The sequence below is a fragment of the Rousettus aegyptiacus genome, unplaced genomic scaffold (assembly GCF_014176215.1).
Source record: "Rousettus aegyptiacus isolate mRouAeg1 unplaced genomic scaffold, mRouAeg1.p scaffold_m13_p_12, whole genome shotgun sequence".
Taxonomy (NCBI): Eukaryota; Metazoa; Chordata; class Mammalia; order Chiroptera; family Pteropodidae; genus Rousettus; species Rousettus aegyptiacus.
The window spans coordinates 82,362,411-82,382,141 of NW_023416287.1; the positions used below are offsets into that span (position 1 = coordinate 82,362,411).

At 43.1% G+C, this 19,731-nt stretch overlaps 1 protein-coding gene across 2 annotated transcripts in view; it reads left to right on the forward strand.

Annotated features, from left to right (window-relative positions):
* The window catches only part of ONECUT2 (one cut homeobox 2), a 51,080-nt gene extending 32,281 nt beyond the window's left edge, over positions 1–18,799 (forward strand). Inside the window, exons 2-3 of one of the 2 annotated variants that reach the window (XR_004953740.1) lie at positions 4,121–6,521; positions 11,554–18,799. Coding sequence is in view for 1 of the 2 variants with exons in the window: in XM_016129184.2 (XP_015984670.2) it covers positions 4,121–4,407 (287 nt within the window). In the remaining variant the exon portion in view is untranslated. Of the gene's footprint in view, positions 1–4,120 lie in introns of both variants that reach the window. The other variant, XM_016129184.2, reaches the window with a different exon arrangement.
* The last annotated feature ends 932 nt before the right edge of the window (positions 18,800–19,731 follow it).

Genomic DNA, 19,731 nt, shown 5'->3' on the forward strand with positions numbered 1-19,731 from the left:
GCGGGGCTTGTGCCTTGACGCTTCCCTCTTGTTTCACCCTGGGAACCCAGTGGTTTGAAAAGCTTGTCCACTGAGGACCCTGTGTTTCTTACACAGGAACCAAATGTTAGCGATCACAGATGTCTCTGTGTGTACCTACCAGGCCCCAATCCCAGGCCACAGTCCCAATCTGACTTAATGTTGCTCTTGGACAAAAAAAGGGGGTGGGGAGGCCCTGCAGCCTGGGTAGGTAGCCTCACCTTATTTCACCTCATCTTTAAAATAGGAATGAGCTCTCGAAGTCTATGGCCCACCTAGAGAGGAGGGAGGTCAAGAGTAACTGAGAGCTTTTCGCATCCACACCCCCACCTCACCACCTGCAGTATACACATCAGCCCAAGCTTTTCTCCTGCAAGAGGGAGGAGAGGCAGCAGATCCAAGCGACCTCATGCCTTCCGGTGGCAGAATCTACCCGGTAAAGTAGCTGGAACCCGGCAGAGCCTGGATCCGCCCACACCACCAATCAACACCCACTGTCTGCTGGGTTTCTAACACACATTCCTGGGTCATAGATGACTACGGGGCTTTTCCTAGCTGTTTAGAAGTGGGTATTTGACTGTACAGTTTAATATTTTAACGCCAAAACCACTTACACTGATCGTGCCCATGGAGGTAGGTGGCTTCACACCGTGGTTCTGAGAAATTCTGAGGTCGACGACCTCATACCAGCTTCCAGACATCATTCGGTCAGGCTCCAACTTTCAGAGTAGCTGTTCTCCCTCTCGTTTTTATTTTCCTTCAGCTCCTGACCAATTGCTTTTGAGTAAGATTCACGGGGTGGACACTGTGAGTGTTTTTTGTTATTTCTCTAACTGTCAGGGGTGGTGTGCAAACCTGGCTCTTTGAAACATGAAGAAATAAGCACCTTTATATTGTGCATGCGCGTGCGCGTACACACACACACACACACACACACACACAGAATCGTGGGGTGGCACCGCCAGCTGTAAGGACCGAGCAGGTTATGTCCCTGCTGCCTCCTTATTTTGGGCTCTTGGACTTGGACGTTTGCAGACCACAGGCTGCTGCTCAGCATTTGCTGACCTGGAATCTGATGGCTTTGCAACACTGCTTGGAAGGCAGACACAGGACCTGTGGATCTGTTCTTTCTCTGTGGTTTGCCGAACATTAAGCTTTTAACATTTTTCTCCTAAATTTGTGCGTGTATACATATAATCTCCATATACTCCACAATCTACAAATAGAATCTGATGGGCCAATGTGGACCTGCATCAACACTGTCTAAACACCCTATGAAAAGCACAAGTAAAGCATTATCTGAAGAATAATCATTATCGATATGAAAATTGTGGAAAGTACGGTTAATCCAAAGGAGCATAAACTGACAGAGAACCTCAGCCGCTGTTTAAAGAAGATACCTGCCCAGGTTTTGTTATCAGGAGACCACCGTACCCCAGTATTTATTCAGAATCCTCCAGATGAAGGCTTGGTACCAGGTGTCCCAGGGGTTGGGGCAGGGACAAGGGTCTGGGGACCTGAAGTGGCTGTGTGGTCAAGCACAATGGCTCTCTCATGTCTCGAAGGGCCCGAGGAGGTTTGTAAAAGCACAGATTTCAGGCCCTCTGGAGGTGGGCCCGAGGGGTGCCATTTCTGCAGAGAAAGACAGAGAAACCGAAGGACTGAATTCTTGCCTTGGGTCTGCAGCAAACTTGGAACATGCTCTCAAGTCAATCCTTTACCCTTCTGGGTCTCCATTTAGTTTATTTTAAAATGAAAATAATTCTGCCTGCTTATCTACCTCAGGATGACTGGGGGACTCCAGTAAGAGAGGGTAAAAAGGGAGAATTTACATAATGTTACCTCGCTTCGGTTCACAGATGTGAACACCATTATTTCCTTTATCCAGATGAGGATGACAGGCACTGAGAGGTAAAGTAATTTGCCGAGGTCCCGAGTCTTGTAGGCGAGGGAGCCCAGATTTGAATTCAGGCATGTCTGGGCTCCAGAGCTTTCTGTTCAGGGAAGGTGCTCCTCTGAGATTTTAGAAGCCAAGTAGATGCTTGGTCGTCAGTCTGAAGCCTGTGGACCAGCAGCATCAGCAGCAGCTTGTTAGGAATGCAGATTCTCAGGCCGCAGTCCAAGCTGACTGCATCAGAATCTGCATTTGAACGCGCTCTCCAGGTGACTCCTGTGCCCCCAAAAGATTAAAAGTGCTGTTATGGAAGGCTTGAGCTTAGACAAGAGAACACACGTGAGAATGAGGTTACGGTAAACAGGCATCCAACAAAAATACGAGGTCCTTGCATATCCGAGCAAAGAAGAAATCATTACTGGGGAACTCCTGTGAGAGGAAGGAAGGTACTTGAGTCCACACTGCAGGGGGAGCAGGCCTTATCTGAGGATCCAGACCTCCCAGGAGACTGGGTTTTAAGATGGAAACAAATTGTGTGTGCGTGTGTGTATTTAAAATTCAAAGATAATAGGGTTATTTTTATTTTTCAGAATGAAAGAAAGAAAAGTCAGGAAGAAAGAGTTTAGCAAAGCGCAATGTTGTCACTTTTCATTTGTCTCAGGAGTGATTCCTTTATGGCAGACAGCAACCGCCAGGGAGGATGGCCAGCGAGGTGGTGGGGGGAGTTCCACTTCCAGAATATCATTTCTATGAGGGTTGGTTCTCAGGTTAACATCCTAAGGCCCATCAGAGTCTTAGAGCTTAGATATAAGACTGATCCTCAGAGCCGATCCTCAGACTGCAGCGGAGAGGGGCCCTGGCATAGGATGCTCACTCAATGCAACGAGCAGCAAGTGCCCTGGCCCAGGGATCAGAAGCGACACTTGCAAACCAAGGCTTTGAGAAGTATGGAAAGCATTCGGGTAGCACCCCAAACTGCTAGCCTTGGGTGGGGGTGGGGGGGGGACGTCAGTCCAGGGTGAAGAGATTCTCCACGTGGGGCCAGAATGTGCAGCAGGGTCTGCTTCGAGGAAGGGTGCCCGATGCCAGGCCTCTGGTCCCTCCTTGCCTTTCCCGGCTTAGCTCTGCCGAGGCTGCTGACACCCCTGGGTGAGCCGGGGTTTCTTTCCAGTAATTTTTAACACACGTTCTCCTGTTGAAATTTGTGATTCGTATGGGCTGTGTTATTTAACCCTTACAAAGCTTAAATTTTGGTCTCTTTTCCGAGTCTAAGTCTGTAAAGTATACATTCCTGAAAGTGTCAGGATACCACTTATCGTCTCAAGGATTCGTGTATGTTGATGGCCCCGGAAAGAGCCACGTGGGACTATTACACAGACCCGATCCCTGCTTTCTAGAACGTGCACGGGAAGGCAGAGGTAGTGACGCATTGATGTGCGGGCTGCCTGTCCGTCCAGATGTGAATACACATCTGCAAAATCAGAGACTCTGCATATACTAATGGCCCTATCTAGGACCGTGAGGTCTTGGCATTGCCACTTTGGGTTCTCCCACCGGCCTCAGTCCTTGCCTTCCTGGACTGGCTTCACGTTAGCCAAATTAGAATTGGTTAAACCAATATTTTCATAGTCCTTCTCTCCATTATTTTTTTTTTTCCCTTAATTTTTCAAAAGTCTGGACGAAGGGGATTTGGGTCGGAGTAATACCATCATCTGTCACTTCTAATTTCATCCTGTTAACAATTTTTTGAGTCACATGGGTACAAGCTTTGATTTTGAGAAATTACACACTTTTAAGTTTGACTTTAGAAAGTAATTTTAGCTCAGCTGTAAACAATTGGAGAGAGTGACTATGAAAGAACCGCCTAACCAGGCTTCCCCTGGGAGCCTGGAGTCATCACTTTTTCACAGCACCTGATTTCAGAGATAAAGAATGTTAAGGGTGTGCTTGTGTGTGTGCTGGGGGCGAGGGGGAGGTGGAAGCAATTGGTTCCAAACCAGGCTGTCGAAATCGGCCCTGCTCCCTTCCCCCACTAACTGATGCCTTCCATCACCCAGAGATGAACGGGAAAGGCCGGTTATTGACAGCTGGGCAATTTGCACAATAAAGTTTAACAGTTTACATCCCCCTGGTATGACTCTGTCAATGTTGTCAATGGATCACCTTCTCCTGTGCCAGTACTGACTCCTTTTTCTCTTTCCCTTCCAGCGTGCAAACGCAAAGAGCAAGAACCAAACAAAGACAGGAACAATTCCCAGAAGAAATCCCGCCTGGTGTTCACTGACCTCCAACGCCGAACACTCTTTGCCATCTTCAAGGAGAACAAACGCCCATCTAAAGAGATGCAGATCACCATTTCCCAGCAGCTGGGCCTGGAGCTCACAACCGTCAGCAACTTCTTCATGAACGCCCGGCGCCGCAGCCTGGAGAAGTGGCAGGACGACCTGAGCACAGGGGGCTCCTCGTCCACCTCCAGCACTTGTACCAAAGCATGACGGAAGGACTCGGTCGGGCACAAGTCACCTCCGAATGAGGACAACAGATACCAAAAGAAAACACGAAGGAAAAAGACACCGGATTCTTAGCTGGGGCCCTTCACTGGTGATTTGAAAGCACAATTCTCTTGAAAAGAAACTTCTATTCTAGCTGTAATCATAGGCCAGGTGTTTTTTTGTTTGTTTGTTTTTAATGGCTATGGAGTCCACATGCAAGCTGAAAATGAATCTCTTTGAACCGGACATTGTCCTCTGAGCATGCTAAGCGTCCCAGAAAACCAAATGGGGCCTTCCTGGAGCAAGTTTATTTCAGGGTAGTGTCAGCCAAGCTCAGGATTGCTTAAAATGTCAATAGTCCCAGTCTGGGTCCTACGAACCTCTTGCAGTCAGAGTTCCCACAAGTAACAGTGGGAATTTGGCCTGAGTTTGGGCTCCCAAGATGCTATATAAGAGGAGAATCTAGCAACCAGAATGACCTCATTTGCTTTCCAAGTGCTTAGCCTCATCATACCACAGTACGCCAAAGTTCACAGCCATAACATAAAAAACATCAGATTTGATAATTACTGAGCACAAGTTTTAAATATGGAAGTTAAAAAAAATAAAATCCAAGGACCTGTTTTTCCAACTCAGGCATCTTTTCATTAAATGGTTTAGAAAGCTTTAAGTTGATTCAGTGTACAGTTTTCTTTTCCTTACCTCCTGGAAATCTCACGTAGTCTTGGATCCATCAAAACAACAAATCAGTTCACTTGAGCTCAAAGTATCAAGCACAACGAAGATAAACAGAGAAGGAAGGAAGGTTCTGGATTCACCGCATCTGGATTTTCAAGACGCCAACTGTGAAGTCATTAGGGAATCGTTGGGAATATGGCTTCGAGCACATTTTGCAGTTTGCTACAAATTCTGTTTGTACGTAATGCAGACGCACACTCAGGAGGCCAATTTAACTGTTACGGTACATGGAGCAAATGCAGCATTTTAAGAGATCTAGATTTTTTTAGATCATTAATGTATCCTTCTTAGTTATTAGTCACCTGGTTCCTCCTGTTGTACATTCTGACCACCACATAATTCATTCTCACTCTTTGAGATTTGGTCATTCCTTCATCCATCCCATTGGTAGGGACATTTTCAGTGTTTTCTAGCAAGAAAGAATTCGAACCGTCGTACATGTTACTGTCATCTAGTCCTAAATCTCTTCCATTGTTGAGTCATCCTAGCAAAACAGCTGAATAAAACTGGAAGTAATACAGCACACCAAAGAAGCAGAATTCTGCAAACCAAAGACATTTATTACTTGCCATTTTCTAGCCTAAAAATACTGTGATTACTTTTAGAAATCAGAAAACCTCTGCAACTCCGAATGGCATTCAGCGCTTGCATTTAGCTCACCGTCAAGCTGAGTGGACCAACTACACCAAGGACATTAGCCAAGTCACCCAGGGAGTGGCTTTGCCACACCAACTCTGGTTTCTGGCTGTCACCTTCCCACAGCAAGCGGGAGAGCGCCCACGGAACTCTGGAAGATTGCAAAGGTCACAATGTGCATATTTACCAGTGAATGGCCCCAGGTGGGCACCATGGGGGTGTTCAAAGCAAGCCAAAAGCTGCAGTGATTCTTTACAGACACTTGAGACTGACTTTTTTATGAATTACTTAATCGAAACCAAAGAAACTTTTTCTGCACCTACTTCTGCAACAAACAAAACTGTCCCATTAAGATGAATAAATAAATACATACATCAGTGAAAATCACCACCAAGAAGGAAGCACGCCAGAAAAAAAAAAAATACAAAACAGCGAGACACACTGTGTTTAAACGGACCTCTTGGGACATTTTTTGGAAGCAGATTCTAAAGAAAGGGTTGAGACAGGAATCGAAATAAGAGCCTCAGTGGCTGCTGCTTCATTCGACAACTCACGCGGTAATCTTAAAGTTGAAGATTGTCTTTAATTTGTGCCTATGCAGTTTTCAAAAGAACACGGAACAGAGCAACGGAAACCTCAACAGCTACAATACCAAAGATGAGGATTTCTCACACCTTTTGTTTCAGTTCATTATCTCCTCTTGCCTGGCTAAAATACTAATAGCGCCATTGATCTGTGTAAAGGTAATCAATTTTGTTTCTGAGCAACGAAAGGAAAAGGTCATTTATTTGATTTTATTGTTTCCCTTTAATTTTGTTTTATGGCTTTCTACCCCAACATGGAATCTCTCAAAAGGTTCCATGGACTCCGAGTTTAAGATGTTGGGATACTGAGCGATTCTCTCCTCTCTGCTCCACAGAGTGTGGGGAATAATGCTGTCACTTGGACATTCTTTGCTTATTTTTTTAGACTTGGTTCCTTCTGTGTTTAGTCTCACCATCAGGGGAGGGAAGGGGAGTGAGGGTCAGGGTTAGGGGTCTTGGTGACGCATCCTCACCCGAGCCACAGAACCAAAGAGTTTATAGAGGAATTGACAGCCTTGTCTTCATATGATCACTATATCTAACAGGGCTTCGTTTGAGGGGGTGGGGGTTGGGGGGCGACATGTGAAAATAATCGCCAGTTTCTACTTTTCTATTAGCTTTTTAAAAATCAGCTGTAAAGTTGCATTTCTAAAGAAGATATATATATAGTATATGAACACATATATGAATTCAACTTGACATTGGTGATAACCCAAAATTATTGCCGTCCAAATTCATGTCTTGTTTTCGTCATTCGTTAAGTATTCAGTTCAGAATTTTGCTCATTTCTCATGCCATTCCAGAGTTCATTTGCCACTGTGGATGATGTGGAGTGTTCAGGTTTCTTTAAAAATTCCTGGGAAAGGTTGAAAGTCAAGTTTAAAGTATTTTAACATTTAAGCTGCTGATAAATAGATCCCATGGTGCAAATGAGTTTTATTTGTATTGGGAGTCATCTCTAAACTATGCCTCAACCATCGTCAAGGTGGCGAGTGGGATCCTTCCAGCAGACCTGGCCTAGCACTGGGCCAGGGCCGCTGGGAAGCTCGTCTTCTGTAACTGCTGGGGAATCTTAGTGGTCCATTCCCACCAGTTCTGAAGATGAGACCAGCCCAGAACTCGGTTCTCGAGGAGTTTCGCTGTCCCATCAGGGTGTTCCATATTTTCCTCAGTGAGTAGATCCACCAGAGTGACTTCACCTCGGGAAGTCCAACTCTCATTACAATGGGTTGATCAGGTTTCCTCAGGGTGGTAATTACCAGTTCGTACAGACAGGCCGGTGTGCAGCCGCACCTGGCACTCGGGGGAGGCAGCGCCTCAGTCCTGGAGAGAGAGCAGGGTTTGAGGAGGGTCCCAGAGTCCCACCCTGGGGAGCCCATTGTCCACTGCGCACCTCCTCGCCCCCACCATGTGGGTCTCCCTTTGCACAGGCAGCAGCCAAGGAGCTATGAAAGAATGTGACTCTCCACGGCTTTTGTAATTCATCCTACCTGGAGATGTTCCTTAACTTTTCCCTGTATCTCTTTGTCTCTTTCTCATACTTCATGTCTCCTTTATCAAATGACCAAGAAAAAGAAAAGAAAAGAAAAAAAAGAAACATATTTCAGCAAGGGAATGCTCCATGTGGGTTGATAAAAATGCATTTTAACTTGTGTATTTCCAAATGGGTCCTTGTGACTTGTGGCCAATGGAAATGGTTGTTCTTATTGAGAGGAGATCGGGGAATCAAGCCTGCTTGGTTTCATTAGTGATTCCTTGGCCCTTAGCATCTGGGTTTCTGGCATCTGAAGAGGCTACCTTTGTAGCCTGAGATTTCAACACTGGTCAACCAGGTGTAGTCACATGCACCCTTTGGCTCCTGGTGGCGTGAGGAAGATGCCATAATGTTAAAAAGGCAAGAACTTCCTTCCAAGGACTTTTGATAAATGTCTCATACCAGATATTGTCACACCAGAGAGAAATGCTTGTTTTAAAAAAAATTATTTACATACATACATAAATACATGTGTGTATCTATATATGTATCAAAATTTTAAGCCCTTACAGAATTTCAGTTTGTTAAAAATCTGAAAGAAAAAAAAGTCCTGCAAATTGAAAGGTAATGGAATTGGACCTATGAGTTTTCTCAAGCATTTTTAAAACTCACTATAATTTAATAATTTCAGAGAAAATAACCGTTTGGTCTTGTATATAGTTTAGGATCCATTTCCTTCACCCAAGGAAAATTCAGGGCATGCCTCAGCCATCAGCGATGAAAGGGGCCGTGTGAAAGGACGGTTCTGAATCAAAACTCACGTTCTTGAGACAACAGAAATCCAAAGGCTACTGAGTGGGGAAAATACCCTTCTTTATTCCTTTAGATAGATTGGCTTGCTTTACTTTTGTTTTCAACGTGATTTTAGTACTGGGGATACAATTATTTCATTCCAGGAAAATTTTTGAAAGCAGTCAATGTATTTCTTTTTTTTAAAGGGAAACAGCAACAACAATAAAAATTCAACCCTGACATTAAAGGCTTTTCCAGAATGTAAAATGGTTTATAGGTGGTACCACTTAAAGGTGCAGGTGAGAATGACCCAGGATGATGCTTTCTCCGTAGATTAGAGGACTGCCTCTGTAGCATCTCTTTTCCCACAGGTTCTTGGCAATTGTGGGTTTAGGAAATTCAAGCTAAAAATGTTCATTTCTAGCTAAAATAAAACAAAAATTAGGACAGTAACTCTGATACACACACACACACATATACATGCATTTTTTGTAAGTCAAAGCCAATGTATTTCAAAGCCAAATATAATTTACCTTTTATGTGATCAGCCATTTTACCTTTTGTATGCTGGGTACCCATCTATTAGTGCCAATAAATGAAAGTTGAACAGATTTTTAAAAATCATTACCACCCGAATTCAAGGGTGGACACACTCCCACTTTTGAAAATGCTGGTAGAATTATAGAAGTTTTTGTATGATCACCGTTAAGCAGTGGCATGAGAACATACTTTTGTGGTAAAGTCTAATTTTCAGGAAGTTGTACAGGAGGAGTTTTTAGAACAGGCCAGGTTCGATGTTGTTGAATAATAATGAAAATGTAGAGGAAAAAAAAAATGATACACAGGGTTCAGGATGACCGCAAGGGCCAGACACAAGCACTGTGAAGACAGCTGTCACGATTCCTAACAGATCAGAGCTGACTTTTTGTTGTTGCTGCTGCTGCTGCTGCTGCGTGAGTCAGATGTTAGCCTAAGCGGGAAGAGCGAGGGAGAAATGGAGAATGGAGAAGGGACAGAGCCTGCGCCTGTAACTTTCTAATGTTCACTTACAAGACTGTATAGTTATTTTGTATCGTTAAGTCCAGGTCACCTCTACAACAGCAGGAGAGTCTAGTTATTAAATACGGCGACAGAATCCTTACCAAAGGAAGAATGGGTGCCTGAATTTGTTGTATAGATATCATAAGTTAGTGACATTGGCTTTAAATATGGATGTCTCTGCCTATTTCCTATCCATGATTTGTTTCCTTCTAAGGGCCAGGGGAAGGGAGGGTTTGTTTTAGAAAGTCTCAGAATGCATTCTAAATACAATAATAATTATTAAAATATAGGGCTTCACATAGGTAGGCACAAAGCTTATAACTGAGGCTGATGAGTTATTTGCATGTATCCCACAGGGACTGGAGATGCTCATTGTTCTTAGATATCAAAATGACTCTGACAGTCCGAGGCAAGTTAAAACTAGAGCCCCAGCTTCCCTTATGTTTCCTTGTGGATTTTTGAGTTTGATGACTGGAATTAACCAGCTAATACCTTTCTAGTAGAGAAACTGTGTAAAGGAAAAAATACATCGCTACATGTTTGTTCATTCCATGGAAGTCTTCCACTCTGCTCCATTCTTATAGCAGCAGGCATTTCAAATAGCATAAACCATAGTAGATACATTCGCCTAAAGTCTATACAGTCTGTCAGCTTGTGTGCACACAGATTTAGATGCATCTTTCGACATGTATTCTCATAGGTGTCCTTAAAACGACACACATTATCTGCACAGACATCTCCACACATACACACAGGATGTATGTCACAGTAAATTTTAAATGATCGTCTAACATGTATGTGGTACTTCTGCAATGTACATTGTTGTCATTATTTATTGTAACATTGAAAACTAAAGTGCAGGAAAGAAAAAGTATCCCAGCATCTTCCTTGTGAACACTTGGAATTACTTTCATTTGGGCACATCCAAGATAAACTCAACTTTCAAGAAACCTTGGATATTATTTAAATCATCTGTGTAAGAATGATACATATGCTTGATGACTTCGGTTAAATAGCTTTATTCTGGATCTCTCATAACTAAAGCTAAATCCAAAGACCTGAAAAGGGACAAAAAGGAAAAAAAAAAAAAGAAAAAAGAAAAAGAAGGAAAAAAATTAGCAAAATAAAGTACAAACTGCTAGGGAAAAAGTGGGCTCTGGCTTCCAGGGGCAACACCATGGCGATGTGGTATTGTGGGAGCTGCGCTGGCTGGAAGGGGGAAGTAGTGATTTATTTCTCATGCTTGTCGCATCAACATGGTCTTTGTGAAGGAGAAAGGTGTAGAGGTTCTAATTCCTGTTTTACTTTCATTTAACCTCATCGAGAGAGGTTATACATTAGGTCCATCCAAAAAAGAAGACAGCCAAAAGAAACTTTTTTTTTTTTTTCGTTGCCTTATTTGGGTTTTGACTCAACCAGCGGAGTACCATTAATGTAATTAATTTATTTATATTAGTTTCTAGTACAGAAATGTATAGGATTTCGGAAATTGTTTAATTGTCCTTCCTTAGTTTGATTTTACTCCTTGTGCTTATTTATCAAAATCTAAACCAGTGGCGCGTCGGAGATGCGAGACCACTTTTCGAATTCTCTTGAAGGTTAGTTTGCTTTATAAAGCAGTGAAATTCTGTTACAGGGAAGAAATACAAGTAACAAAATTTAAAAAAAAATTGAGGTCTGTTTCCTTCCTGAATTAACTTTGAAAATAGTTTAAATAACAATTATTAAGTTATTTAAGTTCGCAGCCCCACCTGATACCAGGTGAACGTCACCTCCTAATTATGGGGGCCCACAGAGCCTTGGTAGTGTAACTTATTTATTTAACTTATTCAGCATCTGCGAAAGGTGCACTGTATAGTTTATATTTTTTATTTAAAACGACAGAGAGCACTACAGTCGGTTCGCTGTCAGAACAACAGAGCAAAGTTGGTGGACGAGCAATGACTGTTCAACCCGAGCGTGTGCATTCAGAGAACACGAGCCGAGACCCTGCGTCACCAGCCTGGATTTCGGGGCTTCTCTACGGAGACTGGAAAAAAATACATTAAAAAAAAAATCATAACAGCAAAAAGAGAGAAACCCTTAACACTAGCTGCTTCCAAGAATGAACTCTGTGTGTGTAAAACGACAAAACAAAAAAGAGGAAAAAAAAAAAAGCAGAAAAAAGGAAAAACTTTCTATTTCTAGTGAGAACCAAAGAAGGCTACCTCACTGACTTTTTCCATTTGTAATTTTAATCGTGTTGATGACACCAAAGATACCAAAGATTTCTTTCTCTGTGCGGTCTGCATTTTGCTTGTGCTCTTCTATGATTTTAACTGTTCTCTCTGACATATGGTATGTACAGCCACAGCTCAGATACCCTAAAGAAAGAATTATCTATGCGACAGCGGCTGCTAATTTGGAAAGGGATATTTTCTGTGTTTCTCGTTCATTCGCTGTCCCCGCCACAAGTTGAGATGCTGCTAATTCGGATTGCATTCCTTAAATTCCAGTTCCAAATGGGTAAAGAAGACTGTTTGGAAGTGGCCTTCTGTCCCAGCCATGACCTTGTCCCTGCTTTGGAGCCACCACAGTAAAGGTTTCCAGTACTGGACCATAGAAAATCTAATCAGCTGGGAGGGGCTTTAGAAATTTAGTCCAACCTACAGGGCCTAGAGCAGTGAAATAGCTGAGGCGAACAGTCCAGCCAGGCCTCCTCCCTCCCACCCCAGTGCCGTACCCATTGCTCAGAGCTACCTCTGCCAGAGATGGGCCGCACGCTGGCAAAGAGGAAGGTGGCCATCCTTAACATTTGCAGTCGGTAAAAACGGTCACAGGCGTTGATTTCAGTGTCTGTCTAGTTAGAACCTCAGCAGAAAGTCACGTGTGGTCAGTTGCCTGTAAAGGTGGCCAGCCTTGAAATATCAGGGGCCATAGAGAGGTTTTTGCCCCGAAAGTACACATTGATCCAGTGTGATCACGGATGGGGCTCCCCATTACCAAGTGTCATGTATATACACTTTTCATTCAATGGGGAGAAAGTTCATTCTTGGTCTGATGACTTTTAACGATATGGATATTTCAAGTCAGTACCAGAGAAAGGAAATTTGGTCGCTGTTTGCACATGTGACATTTAAGCTGTTTAGCTTTTTACTTTCCCTCTTGACCTGTAGGTGTTTATATTTTGTTTCTAGGTCTTCTCTTCATGAGAGAAGATTAAACCTTACATCATTTGGATGCTAAAGGATTGTCATAAATGAAAGATGACCCCAAAATTTGCAGAGGGATAGATAGGCCAGATTAAGAAATGATTAAAGCTACTTCTCTCTTCCCTTCTTACGCATGAAATTAATTGGTCGTCTTTGGATTTCAGTAAGTGGTTAAATCACTATTCAGATCCATTCATCAGAGTGATTTACTTGTTAGTCAATGAGTCATTCTCGGCTTTTGACTAGATGGGGTTTAGACACATGCAAAGACCTCCCTGTCATCTGTATACCTCTTTATCGAGTACTGGCACTTTGCATTTCATCACGTGATATAGTTATCTTGGAGCTTTTTAAGAGACCATTTAGATACAGAAGCTACGAAGGGAAAAGACCAATCAACACATCCATTCCACGCCTTGACAGAGTGTTGCTAGTGGAGAAATTTAGAAGGCAGATGGACTGACTTTAGGGAACACTTACCCCCTTCCTGTAGTTTCCAGGCAGCATACTGATGTGTGAAAGTTCTCTCCTGTCCAGACAAGCTCAGAGCTCCGACTTCCCGCTATACATGGCAAACTTGTCAGCCCTTCCTTCCAGACAGCAGATCGTGTTAGCTTTCTCCCCAAAGACCCATTGGAAATCGAATTCTCAGAGTAGCTGGGAGACACAGCAAAGAAGATCTGGTGGGGAGCAGCAGAGTGCTCCCCCGCCCCTCCCCGAGCAAACACCACTGCCTTCCTGCCGCCAGACACCTGCAAGAGGGGACCTAGAGAGCGATGACAGCCTGAACACAGAAAACATCCCCAGTTGGCAGACCCCTCCTCAGCAATCCCCCCTCAGCCTCATGCTTCACTTGCAAAGTGTGACATAACCACGGGACGAGTGCCTTGCTTGAACCAAAGCAACGATTTAGCCAGTCTGGACCTCTCTGTGCTTTTTTTAATCCTTCCTGTGAATACCTCAGCTTCAACTGGGCCTCCATACAGTAACGTGGTGGGCTTATTGTACTGTGGTGCTTTGCAATGCAACCCTGCAAAGAACAAGATTTGTACTAATACCAAAGGTTCTTTCTCTCTGTCTCTTCCTTCTGCTCCCCTGTCCTCCTCCCTTTTCTAATTCTCCATGGTTCCAAAGCTTTAATATGAACCTGGGCACGTTGGCAATGCAGACCGCGCAATTCCTTACCGAATTTTCTCAGATATACCTCATAGATAATAGTGTTTAGAGTAATGTTATTATAGCGTATGTAATAAATTATTCACTGTTTCTTTTGGTAACTGTGATTTAAAAAAAGAAAAAAGAAAAAAAAGCTTTATACGTTTTAGGTTGTGCTTTTGTAATAGACGAAAAGGTGCGCTTAAAAATGTATGTTCTTTTCTCGCCCCCCCCCCCTTTGGATTTTATTTATTCTGGATTGGGGAAAGTTGCAGAATGAGCCCAAAGTTTACAGTTTCATATTTTGCTGAAGAAACAATCTGTGTTCATTTGCTCTGTTAAAAAGAAATTATTTTCTACATTTGTGCTACTTGGTCTGAACAATTAATTGTTCTGTGTTAACAGTGTAGTATTATAATTAGCAACTGCCGATCAGTGCTATAATTTTATGCATGAGGCTAAAAAATTAGCAGTGTGATGCGTTGTGCTTCTAATAGCAACATTTCATTTTGAACTAGATCTTCCCCTTTGGTTCAGTGGACTTTATGCATGGGTGCCCATCGTTTGTTAGCAGTTGTGGAACAGTTGTGTATGCATTAAACTGTGAAAATGTACACAGTTCAGCCTCAGACAGTGGTAATATTGCTTTTACTGGGGACATCTCACCTCAAAAATACCTTTACATCTGTTGGGATTTCAAAATGAGTCAGATTGAATTGAGTTTGAATTTTACGAGACAGGTCATTCCAAGTTTGAGTTGGCCAACTTGCAGTCCACAATTAGGATCCTCATAACCCGACTGTCTCACGCTGTACGAGAGGGGTTTGGAAATAAGCAATGAGAAACGACTCGACTCTGCATTTTTAATTTCCACTAAACGGAGTCGTTTTGACTTGATGTTCATGACCTCAGACCTAACTGGCCATGTATATGGAGAAGCCCCTCCTGGGTCTCTGCTTGGGAATGGCCACTTTGGCTATGCTTGGTTTCTTCTAATATTTTGTTATCAGGTAATTCCCAGTAGAGACTCAAATGGCATCAATATCAATAATTATTCTCTCTCTCTCTCTCTCTCTCTCTCTCTCTCTTTTTTTTTTTTTTTGGTCCATTCTCCTGGAGAACTCCACCAACTATCCCCTATTCCAGTGATTTGGGCAAAAATAGATGGCCGTTCCCCAGAACATCACCTGTGCAGCCATGTCATGGTTCTTCCTCCCTAGAGTCAGGGGTGACTCTAACGTGCTGTCTCCTGCCCAACAATGTCACATCTGTCCTCAAAGGGGATAGTAGTAGTTTTGAAACCCAGTTTAGGAAGACCCTCTTCGTTTAAACTCCCCAGTTATCTAAGGCCTCTATATCTCAAAAAGTATTTTTCAGTTGCATTGGATTGGGCAAACTTGTTCTTTCTTGTATTTTGGTTCTGAGATCCATTCTCAAGTTTCACACCTATTTCCCAAACCGATATGCTTGACATAAAGCCAAATCAAGTGCCAAGCACACTTTGCATGGGAGAGCGCAGCTTAGGTCACAGTGGGAGAGCAACAGTCTGCTATGCAAAATATTGGCAGTCGCCAATAGTAGAGCATTCATATTACCTGTCAATGAGGATATATCGGGAGTGCGCTTTCATTAATACAAAGAAACATTTTTATTTGGCCTTATAAAGTACATTGTGATCATGAAAGCTTTAAAATGGTCTTTTTAATTTTTCCCCTTATTAATCTGCCAAAGATGGGAATGGATACAAGGATTTTAAGTCGGCTTTTGTAAGACGGTTAATGATTGTAATAGCGTTGCATCTTCGAGAAAGCTTTGTGTGTTTTCCGCAATAAACCAAATCAATATTTGTTTCGGTAAAGTTCTCCTCACACTCACAAACCCACTTACTATTTCCTCTTGATGCAGATGTTGTAGTATCTACAAGGTTCAGATGCATTTTCCATCCAAAGTAACAGAGGAGTGCTCAGCCCTTTTGATTACAAGTAATCATGGGACATGGGACTGGCTCACTAGCATTTGCCAAGAAGACTTGTCTTATGACTCTTGAGGTATATTTTGTTACACCATTTCATGTCTTTTTTTTTTTTTAACTTTGTGGAAAGTGATACGTTGACTCAAGTGTAAGCGGAGTTTTGCAGACAACTGCAGTAGCTACGTCGTGAATGTTATTTTGTTATTAAAAGGGTTTTTACTCGATGCTTTGTGCCAGTGGGTGTCCTTTTCCTTGGAGACACGGAACTATCACATTACCTCAGCTTGGCCTGGACTTCTCTCCTGCTCTCGTGGGGACTGTGGGCCTGCCCCGGGATATGGAAGGTCGCGAGCTTAAAAAAGTAGATTTTCGCACTAGGAAGAGATGTCCACAACATCAGTTTTAAAAAGAGCTGGGCCCAAACTTTCTGAACTCACTCTTGACCCCAACGTGTCTGTGAAACCCCTCGGCCTTCAGCATACGCCAGCATGATGGTGGGCCTGAATTCTTACAGGAAAGACAAGCAGAGAAAATAGCAATCCTGAATCTTCTGTGGCCCAGTAGGCACTACCCTTTCCCCAAGCTGGGCTCCGCCGGCCAAGGCTGTGGGTGGCCCATCGGGTCGGCTTTACTTGGGCCATCCCTGAAGGTGTCTTCCTCCATCTTGACTGCTGCAAAGAGTCCACATCCCCACAATGCAGCGGGGCTCTTCCAAATCAGAACCACCCCCCCACCCCTCCCGCTCTTCCTCTGCATCCCATTTAGCTCTTCCATCTAGAACTTTTGTGGACAATTATTTGGAAAACAAAGAAAGGCATGAATGGGTTTTTCTGTCATTTTGTTTTTAATTTATATTTTAGCTAGTCCCAGTTCTTTGAGCTGGAAAAATACAAGAAAGAAAAAGGAGACCCCGCTGCCTGTCTGTACCTTGTCCCTTTCTCAGGGGTCCATGCACATTGCCCATGCTAGGGATCTTCCTTAGGGGACAGGATGAACCACAGCTATTAAGCCAAGAAAATGGCCCGTCAATGCCTACTTTATCTTTGCTAGAAAGTACTATTCAAAAAACTGTGGAACGTGGGGTTTTCTCCCATTTTCCTTGCTTTGTCTCGGTTTGTCATTTAGGTTAAGAGTTAGTTTACTGTCTAGGAAAGTTTTTTCAGATTATGACAGAGAACCTGCTACCTGGTAAGAAAGGTTAAGTATTCAAAGGCTAGTCATAACAGTAACAGCTACTTCCTTGAAGCTAGAATATTATTTCCTTAACTATGTTGTTTCGTGTTACACAAGTCTAAGTGGTAGCAGCGAACTTCTTACCATGAAAGGTTATAAGACATCTGGCAATTTGGAGTTCCTGAAATAAGAAGACAACTTTCACACTGACAAAATGGTAACATCTCAGTTTGGTAGGCAAGGACCAAGGACCGAGGTGATGTGGACACGGTCCTGGGGCTGGTTTCTAATCCATCTCTCCAGCCACCAAATCTTATTTTTCCCCCTCAATCCTAGAGCAGTTCAGTCTCTCCTCCCCTGATCTAGGACGCCAAAGGATTTCATGGGCAAAGATAAATGGGGATTGACCACCATTTCAATTAGTTCTTTTCTTTCCCCTTCGCTTTTGTCTAAGAAGGTGTTTTTCGAGACTGCAGAGAAAGAGCCTGGCCAGTTTTTCTCATCCTTTCTTTTCTGATCTTTCTACTCCAATTTACATTTTATTAGTACAAGTTCTACAGATTCATTCTTGACCAATGTTTTTAATTCTAGAACTATCCTGCCACCAAAGTGGGTGAGAACACACTCTGTCTTTTTTTTTTTTTTTTAACCCCCCATTGGCTTTTGTTCTCAGGATGAGTCAGTCCTATTTTCTCACTTTTTGGCCCTGATCTCAGATGTGTTTATTTTTAATATTAAAAATACCTGTTCATTTCACATGCTGGCCTTGTGGGGTTTGACTCCTTTCTTCCAATCTGTTGGTTACCTTGTGGTTTTAAAAGTGACTAAAATGAGGGAAGGGAGGAAGAGGGACAGAGAATTTCTCCAGCTTTATTAACGTTTTAAAATGGAAAGAATACTCTTTAAGCCATGGTCAAGTGGCTGGAGAGTGGTAGACACTCCAGAACTCACGCTCTGCCACACGGTTTCTAGGTCGGCTCTTCCAGAAACCCAGCCCTGTAGAAATCCAGCTACCTTCGGTAGGTCTCCATCCAGATTCCAGGGCGAATACAGATCAAAGACTCGCACGCATACCTCTTGTTCTATTTCCTGGCTTTAACAGGTAGTATCTCCAAGAAAATCATAGGGGAAAACTTTAAACAATTCTAGCCCACATGACCTCTTATATTTAAAATCGGGAAAACACCACACCTAAAATTTGCACTCCCTCCTGTTGTGAAAGAGAAAACCCACATAACTGGTTAATCCACATTCTTACTTCCTTTTCTCCCTGAGCGATGTTTCCAAAGCATATAATATAACCCAGATTTTGCCCTGTCTCAGACACGTTAAGTCGGACTCTGCTGAAAGATGTTTCAGGGACGTTCAACAGGGTATGTGTTCAGTGGTTGCCCTGAAATCCTATGGGGATGAGGATCACACAGCATTGGCAAAGGGGTGCTCACTCCCGATAAGCTCCCAGTCCTTTGGAAAATTTCTTTGAATGTTAATTGCATTTTGAATTTTGCTCATTTCCCACCCTGGTGTTTTATCTGCAACACTGCTTACACTGGATTCTTTCTATTTTTTATTCCTATCATGAAATGGTAGTGCTGTAAATTCTGCAATTAATGTCAAATAAACTGCTTTCATTCATTGACTGTGGCTCAGTGGCTTCTTTCTCTTTTCGTGGAAAGCCTTAAGTATCTTCCCCCACTACTGCGTCCCGTCATGGTTCCATTATACAAACAAATGTGCCCTTCCTAGTTCACAAAGTCACTGTGACTATCAAGCAGTGTGATGTGTGTGGATGCAAGCTATTAAAGATAACCACCATTTTAGGAAAAAGAAGCCTGAGAATGGTCGTCACCCGAGGGGATGGAGCCTGGGGAGGGGGAGGACAAAGAAGGTAAACAGGGGTAAGTCCACGGCGACAGGAGGGGACCACGCTTTGTGTGGAGAGCGCTCAGTAGAGTATACGGACATCGTTATAAAGTTGTGCGCCTGAAATTTACATTATTAATGTTACCCCAATAAATTTAATTCAAAATTTTCTAAAAAGAAGCCTAAGACTCCCAGAGTTTTGGTAGCTTGCTCTGGGCAACACAGTAACGGAGGCCAGAATTTGAGCCCAGAAGCATCGACATGAAAGCACAGGAAAGTGCTGACCAAACATGGACTCCCCGGGTGAGAGGAGGGAGCCAGTCTTGGCATGTGTGGCAAAGCATACCTGTGAATACCGAGTCAAAAGTCACTACAAAACAGTTAGCCTAGACGCGTAACTAGTAGGAAAATCAACTCGCTTTTCTGCCCTGAAAGGACGAGTCATAGAAATTGTCACGAACTGGCTAAGCCAATTTGGCCATGCATGACATTTGCACTCTTTCTAGTGGCCAATAGTAGTCACCCGGCAGCTTTGAGATGGGCACAAGTTACCTACTTCCTCCTGCTAGATTTTAAAGATAGCGAGTCCAAGATCAAATACTGTCACACATGATATGACTTTTTAACAAATTCTGATTAGCAAATCAGGCACAATGCTATGCATACTACCTGCTGGGTAGGCTCAATGTCGTCTGAGTTTTCTGCCTT